The following is an 8,155-nucleotide window of genomic DNA, read 5'->3' on the forward strand; positions in this document are numbered from 1 at the left end:
AATTTCGGGAAGCTAGATAAAATGACAGAAGAGAGAGGCTGAGCTGAAATACAGGAATTCCATGTTGTAGTTTTTTTTCCCCTTCTTTTTTTTAACCCTTCCTGGTCTGGGTTTTAAAACAAATTTTGCTCATAACTTTCTATTTGTGATAAGAAGTGTTTTCCTTGGCACCTGAGGCCGTATGATTATGACGTAGTTGTAAGATTAAAGGCTTTTTTTTTTAATACTGTAGGCTTATTCAGTTTTTAAAGCATAAACACCCTCTGTTGTTCTAAGTTACCCGTGCCTCTCGAGAACTGCTTTGTAAAATAAATCTCTTTGCTTCTGCAGGTGGTACAAGCTTCGCTCCAAGCCAGGGAAAAAGGAAAAGGAGAGAGGGGAGATCGAAGTGGACATCCAGTTCATGAGGAGCAACATGACGGCCAGCATGTTTGATCTGTCCGCGAAAGACAAGGCTCGGTCTCCCTTCGGCAAGCTCAAAGACAAGCTCAAGGGGAAGAGGAGCAGCGCCCTGTCCGACACAGCCTCGGCCGTTGTTCCCAGCGCCACTCACTCCTCCGCTGACAGCGAAGATGAGTCAATCGAGAAGGAGAAGAAGAAGTCAAAGCTCAAAACCCTGTTTTCCAAACCTGGCCTGCACAAGACTTCTCTCTCCCAGTCCATGTCGGTCCTGCCGACGCAGCTGCCTGTCACCGAGAGGGTTCGGCTCCGGCCCGGCGATTTCCAGCCGCAGTGGGATGACGAGGAGTCAGAGACCTCTCCGACCTCCGAGAGTGAGTATTGGTGCTCTGCTCAGGGCGGGCAGGGATGGGGGACCCCGAAAGTGTGGCAGCGGCTGGTACGCTCACGCTCGCCGTGTTTCTGTTGGTGCCGTCCATGGGTGACTCTGAAGCACTGAGGTTGTCGGTAGTGAGCATCAGAGGGAAGGGATGTTCTTGCCTCCTGAATTTCTCCCTGTTTATTTTTTCCAGAAGTGTTTGGAAACGCCCTGGAAGAGACGTCCTCTCCTCCTCCTGTATTTAAATCTCGCAAAACAGCAGCTTTGGACAGCAGGCAGCTAAACCAAGTAACTGCCAACCACACCAAGAAAGAAGGGCTCTCTTTGTTCAGTGGCCTTAAATCCAAAAGCGATCCCGTTTCCAAGTCTAGTCTGTGTATCAATGGCAGCCATGTCTATATGGAAGAGAACACGATGAAGGACAACACTCCAGCCTCTTCCCCCTCTCCTCACAACTTCAGGAGGAAGCAGCTCTTTGCTTCAGAAGAGAACCTGTCTTCCAGATCTACTAAACCACCTGAAGAGACAGGCAGAACATCTCCTGGTCATGCTTTCTCTGGGTCTGCGTCTCTGGAGACTTTTAAATCTATGACTTTGCCATCATACAAATTGCTTAGCAGTGAAGAACACCTGGAAACCAGCGTTCCTCCAACTGTCGAGGTTATTAAAGAGACCAAAAAACCAGACCACAAAAAGTCTACCTTGCTCTCTCTGGTCACAGGGAAGAAGGAAGCAGTGAAGACCAGTGATGCCGAGAATATTCCTGACAGGACCCTGCAGAATGAGGAAAACAAAGTTCCAGAAGAGAAGAGTGATCCAGAGGCCAAGCGTCTGGAACCTCCGGCAGGTTTAAGCAGAGGGAATCCTTCAGAAAACATCTTTGCAAATAAGCAGCCGCTCAACCCTTTCGAGGAAGAGCAGAAACCCGAAAAAGCTGCCGTGCCGGCCAAGACCAAAGCTGTCAAGCCCAGGTCAGTGGCGTTTGCGTCGGAGGTAGCGATGCGCAGCTCGGCCTCCTGCGCGGCACTGGCCTGTTGCCCGGCGGGTCTGAGCTGGCCGTTGGGAGCTTCGTAACAAATAACTCCGAGTTCTTTCTTGGTGTGAAAAAGTGACTGGGATCGTGATGCTCCTTGTGAGTGATGCTGAAACGGTGGTTCTCTGAGTGCAGGCACCTTTACGGGTGTTGTGGGGGCGATTTTTCTTGCTGGATCTCTTGCAAAAACTAACTCGTCTGGGCTGTGGGACTCAAATGTACCCGGGGTCTGAAATACCAGTTCTAACATCTCTGCTTTTCTCTTCTGCGTTTGGCTGTGGTCTTCAAAAGCGTTAATCTTGGATCCCTTCTGCTTTTGGCATTGCTCACAGCAGCACGAGGGACACGTGTGTGAATTTATAGACAAGGCTTTTTCGGAAATTCTGCTCCTTTATCCTTCATATATATATAAAAACTGTGGGTTTTTTTATATATATGAGTGTGTCCTACTAATAAGGCTAGGTTTTTTGTCCGTCTCTAACTCTTTACTTTCAGTGCTTCCCATGTTTAAAGGTCTCACACATGAAGTGTCGTGCATACTAATAAAATTGCTGGGGTGCAAAAGATAAGGTAGTGCTTAGAAGGCAGCCACAGCAGTAACCTCTGTGAGCCCTGCAGCATTCTCACCTAAGCTGAGGGCTTTGTAAAGATGCCACTAAGTATGTGAAGCCTCTCAGGCAGGCTCCGAGGTCTCCTGCAAGTTTAATTCATCTCCAGTGTTAGAGGTTGATGGAGTCTGGTGCTAAAGCTTGACTGTTCCTGCCTCGTGTTGCATCCGCAAGTGACATGCGAGTTTTTTGTCCCTTTTTGCAGACTGGGCGTGTCTTCAGAGGAGGAAACCAAAGCTGCGCTTCCTACTCTTGCACCCGATTCCCTTCCTGCCTTCCTTTCTGTGCACCGTATCAGTAGTGACAATAATCCTTTCATTTCCAAAATGGGGCGAAACGACCAAGTGCCAGAGTCTGAAAACATTGCTAGTTGTCCCACATCTCTTACTTCTCCTCCTCCTTTTGCTGCAGAGCTTTCCAATGGCAAGAACCCCTTTGCCCCTGCGTGGGGCAGGGCTCCTGCAGCCCTGGATCCCGAGGGTGATGCCACTTCCCCTTCATCCCATCGTCTTGCGGCCTCTGTTCCCAAAGCGCCTCTTCCTGGGCAGGTCTCTGGCAGTGTTAATAATCCTTTTGCTTCCGAGTGGGGCCAGGGTCCTGCAGGCTCTGCTGCGTGGGCTTCCCGGGGTCTCTCTTGCCCACCCGCACCTTCTTCCCGCTCCGATTGTCATTTTAATGACAATAATCCCTTTGCATCCAGGCGTGGGTGGGAAGCGGATGCGCCAGATTGCAAAGCTGTTGCTAGTTCTTCCCCGTTCTGCCTGCCCTGTGGTGATGACCACTCCTCAGCAGAGCACCCTGCTGAGCTGAAACGCGCTGGTCGTGATGCTTTGGGAGGCTCCTCGGATGTGGCTGCAACTAGTGATGCCAAAGCTGTGCCAAACCCTCTCAGCACCCTTCCTGACAGCCCCGCTCTGGCTCCAGAGCAGCAGCACAGTTCTCCCCAGCTTCAGGTCCAGAATTCTTTGGAAAGGAGTAAGTTAGGCAACGGGAAATCCGTGTCTGTTCTCCTTGGTGGACTGGAGGGGTTGGGCGGTGAGGATTTGGGTGGGCAGGAGCGCGGCAAGCAGCACCCTGATCTCAGTGAGGGGTTCTTGCCGGGGTCAGGTGCAGCAGGAGGGCGAGCAGGGCCTGCTCACGAGCTGGGATCAGGGTTCTCCCCATTGTCACAGCTCTCTGGTGACAGCACAGGGCCGGTGGCTGCTCGGGGTGGCGTGGAAGCAGGCGGTGTAAATACTCAGTCCTGCGCAAAGGGCAGCAAACACTTTGCTTCTCTCTCAAAGTGTAACAAGAGTCTCTTGCCAGTGATCGGTGCCGAGCAGCCGCCTTCCCCTGAGAGGGAGCTGGAAGTGGAGCAGGAAATCCTTGGTGAAAAGAGACAAGAAGAATGTGCACCCGTATTAGAGTGCCAGGCAGATCTGCTTGGTAGAAGTGACTCATTTTCCCAAGCAGGACCCATCCACCCGACGTTGGGAGCTTGCACGCTGCCCCCTCAGGAAGGTGGCGTGGGGAGGGCTGGCAGTGAGCTGTTGGTCACTCCAAGGCCAGCTCCACGGCTGTGTAAGAGGTGCCCACCTGTTTCTCCAGCTGAGGAGTTCAGTGGTGCTGAGCCTGCTGCAGGCAGTGGTGTCAAACCTGTGCCTGGGCTCCCGATCCCTGATGGCAAACACTCAGATGCTCCCGGGTGCCGCCTGCCAAGTGGCTCCTTAGAGACTGTCACTCCGCCAGTGCTTGGAGATTATATTAGGCATCTGAAAAACGAAGGTGATGACGATTTCTTGGACTGTCTGACAAATCTGAAGTCTGCTCTTCCAGTTGCTGGAGAGCGTGGTTTGAAGCTGGCCAGCCTGCCGGTGATCCCCGAGGGCGGCTCTGACGACGAGCTGCTGGGTGACTGTCAGGAGACGCACAGTGTCGCTGCGGGAGATAAGAACGTTTCAGAGACTGGGAAGCAGGCGCTGGGTTCAATGCCTTTGCCTGAAGAACTGAAAGAGCACTGGGATGGCTCTGCTGCCTGTGTGACCCCAGGCGCTCCAGGGGAAGGAGGAGGAGGAGGAAGTGCTCCTGGTACTTGTAAGCCAAGCAAACCCCCCTTGCTGCCTGCCAGAGTAGGTGTTCTCGGTGTCAATAACCAGGCAGGTGACTCAGGCTTAGGTAGGATGTCTTGTTCGAGGGAGAGCAATAGTAGTTTTGAGAAACAAGAGCTGAAACCAAGTGCAGATGTTGAGGAGCGTGCAGAGTGTGACTTCTCCGAGCCTTCTGTTTCTTCTTCCTCCCTGTCAAGTCCTTCCCAGCCCTACTCTTCCTCTCATTCTCTCCCCTCTGGCGCCCCAAGTCGTAGAGCAGAGTCTCCGAAAAAGCCAACAGCCGAGGGCTTCGCAGATAAAGCAGGAAATTCTGGCAAGAAGAAGCTTCTTCAGGCATGGGTTTCACCCTCTGAAACATACCCTAACCAAACTCAGCAGAGTGGTGAAACCGTGTCTCCTAAGCACAGGTGAGAGAAAATGGGAAATAACGCAGAAAATATCTCGGTGCTGCTGTGAGCTTTGCTTTTTCTCTCTGTGAGCACAGATTTGCCTCTCCAGCTGCAGGAACTGACTGTGCTTTGCAGTGACATGGTGTCCTTCAGCCTGAACTTCCCCCGGCCCCTGGGTTTGTCGGGTCCTGGGTCCTGTCATGCCAACCTAGGGTCGTTGCTGGCACCAGATACATCTGAATTAAGGATGCCCAGAGCTCTGGGCTCAGAGCACTTTTTGGCAGCTTATGGCACAAGTTCAGATCGCAAAAGACTTCATACGTGTTTGTCCCGGGAGAGCAGAAATATTTGATACGTTGCAAGAACCACAGCTGTGTTCTCGTTAGAAAAGTCAGGCTCCGGTACCAGCACATGAGAGAGGAACAGCCACCGTGCTCTGCGTGTAGAGCTCTGTCTCATGTAGAGCGACCCGGCTGTTTTGGGACATGCTGGTCAGGGTGTGTTTCCCTTGTTACTGCTTCTTTATCTCCGATGCTGTAAGTCAGTAAAGACAGGAGAAAGAACTGGAGTGTACTTACAAAAAGCCTATAGCTTAGACAGAAATGCCTTGTCTTCCTCAAGCTGAATCTCTTCTCTCTCTGGAGATAGAGAAGGGGAGGAATTTTCCTCAATTTCTCGCTGTATTTGCTTTTAGTCTGATGATCTGCGTAGGGCAGGTGTTGCACATGCTGCCTAAATAACACGAGCCTGGTTTAATGTTCCAGACTCCATCCCGTGAAGCCAATGAATGCCACAGCAAACAAGTCTCAAAGTAAAAACCTGGATGTCATCAGCACTGTGAACGAGAAGCTGCTCGAGGTGAACATGAAGGTAAGGAGAGGAGAGGCGCTTTGAAGCAAAGACTCAGCAGTAGATTGAAGAGTCTGTGTATTCGCGATAGGAGATGTGAGCAAACTGCGTGCTGAGTAGAAAAGGAATCGTGGTTGTTATACCCTGGGGACATGAACTTTCCTTCTGTCAGATCCCAAAGGTGGGGACAGTGACCTCAGGGCAGCGTTGCTGTGCATCTTCTGTAATTGCTCAGATTTAAAGGAGTTTTTTTGTGTAACTTTGGCCTCGAAAGAGACCTCCAGGCCTCGGGTGTAGCTTAAAAGTCACATTGATGAGGCTGGCTAGAAGCGTCTCCGGGGCAGCAGGAAAAATCACTGGGTACCATTACTGTCTCTAAAGGTGTCTTGGGGAAAATGAAAAATTACCACCAAAATAGCTGCAGTGCCTCCTTCTGGTGAAAGTGGAAAAGAAGAAGACACGAGTTAAATGATTCAAACATAAATGATGGTGGTTGCTGACGCAGGGCTGTAACTTCCGCGTGTCTTTGCCAAGCCAGGTGGGCTGCTGCCTGGAGCCAGCGTGATGTTGTTTCGGTGTAAAGTGGAGAAGTTGAACTACAGAACTGACGTTAGGCCAGGATTTTATGCTAAAACCTGGTTATGGTCCGTAACAGCTCTCTCACTCCCGGCCCACCTTCTGTGCTGGAGGAGGCTGCCTAAGCCCCATAAATTGCGTCCCCATGCCATAAGCAGCATGAGCTTAGTCCTCTTTTTTTCCTTCAAATACAGTGAAAAAGCTATTCTGCCTCCCGGAAGCGAGCAGTCAGACTCCTGAGGAGCAGCCGCGGTGCTGCAAACGCTGCGAGTGGTTTGTTGGTGTTTTAAATGCCCCAGGCCAGCTCCCAGGTATCGCGCTGTTGCCGTTCTGCCGTGCCCGTATGTCGGTAGTGACGTTGCCTTTCTTCTCTCTCTCAGAAATACGATCCTTCGGATCCTGCCTACGCTTATGCTCAGCTCACGCACGATGAGCTGATCCAGCTGGTGTTGAAGCAGAAGGATACGATTACAAGGAAGGATCTCCAGGTGCGCGAGCTCGAGGACTACATCGATAACTTGCTTGTCAGAGTCATGGAGGAAACCCCAAACATTCTCCGCGTTTCAGCGTCTGGAAACAAAAAGGCTGGGAAGATGTGAAAGCTCTCGGGACGCTGGTGGAACAAAGGGCTGAATTCCCGCCAGGGGAGTTTGGTTAATAAGGAGATGATGTGAAGTGGGTGGGACTGGCCCTGCTGCCCACGGAAAACAACCTCTTCCCTCTTTCTGCGTTGAGCAACTCGCGCTTTGATTCGTGGTTACGTCAGGTCTTGTATGCGGAGTCCAGCAGTGGAGCCAACTTACCCTATTTATTTTTTGGTTTCTTTCCATTACTTGGGAAGATCTGTTCAGGCATCTAACCCAAAGGCTGGTCGTGGTAGGAAGGGTGAAGGGCTTTTGATGTGTTTTGCTTGCCAGCAAGGCACTGATGACCCTTGATGAAGATTTTTTTTTTAAGTGGTTTTAATTCGTAGTGGCTTTGATAGATCCGTTACTCTTCTTTGCATATCTTAAGTTGTAGTGCAATATAAAATCCTGTATAGTAGAGTTTGAGAGTTTTATTGTTTTTATTAAAAAATAGTAATAACTACACTGGAGAAATCCAAAGATTTGTGCTCCACACAGGGGTTGTGTGTGTTTTAAAAGCTGTTGGTTGAATGCCAGTTGAACCTTAGATTGGAAAGGAAGAAGCAAAGCTTAGTAACCTCCTAAGGTATGTGTGGTTTCAAAGCCGTTCCCTGGGGAGGGTTTACAGGCTTTTTTTGGGATAGGAAACAGCGAGATGTCACGGTACGTTTGTCCGCCATAGGAATGGTAGCGATGAATTTGGGCCAAGGGTGCGTTTTAAATCGGAAGCTGCTCTCTTACAGACTTGAAATTCCTGATTCGAAAGTCGTTCAAATGAGGGAGGCAAAGGTACGCCTGGTTTCTGTTCTGGAGTCTTAAGTAGCTGTGGAGCTTTGTGACTTGCTGCTCCGAATGGAGTGGAGAAGGTACGTGGCTGAGAAAGTGCTGGTCTAGTTACACTCGATACCTCTCGGTCTGCTTCCTTGGCGTGTGCCTGCTTTGCAGCTCAACAGGGCAGGTATGTTCTCTGCCCTGTCTCCTGTGACACAGAAACTACATCTAAAAACTAAAAAAACCCCGAAAAACTAAATGTGAGGTTTTTTTGAGGGAGCTCTTGTCTCAGACTTAGAAAAGCCAGATGCCTCTTTGCATCCCTGGGATGGGTCAGGGTTGCGGGAGTCTGTGAAAGGCTTAGGAGAAAGCTGGAATACCAAGAGGGTGGCAGCAGTGGACCAGAGCAAACACTCCTTCCTTCAGAAGCTGGCAGGA

General features: G+C 50.6%; 1 protein-coding gene across 1 annotated transcript in view; it reads left to right on the forward strand.

The window, feature by feature from the left end:
- The window catches only part of RAB11FIP1 (RAB11 family interacting protein 1 (class I)), a 7,142-nt gene extending 223 nt beyond the window's left edge, over window positions 1–6,919 (forward strand). Inside the window, exons 2-5 of the mRNA XM_009866885.1 lie at window positions 331–773; window positions 972–1,749; window positions 5,660–5,765; window positions 6,701–6,919. Coding sequence (XP_009865187.1) covers window positions 331–773; window positions 972–1,749; window positions 5,660–5,765; window positions 6,701–6,919 — 1,546 coding nt within the window. The remainder of the gene's footprint in view (window positions 1–330; window positions 774–971; window positions 1,750–5,659; window positions 5,766–6,700) is intronic.
- The last annotated feature ends 1,236 nt before the right edge of the window (window positions 6,920–8,155 follow it).

The sequence above is a fragment of the Apaloderma vittatum genome, unplaced genomic scaffold (genome assembly GCF_000703405.1).
Source record: "Apaloderma vittatum isolate BGI_N311 unplaced genomic scaffold, ASM70340v1 scaffold37543, whole genome shotgun sequence".
NCBI classification, from domain to species: Eukaryota; Metazoa; Chordata; class Aves; order Trogoniformes; family Trogonidae; genus Apaloderma; species Apaloderma vittatum.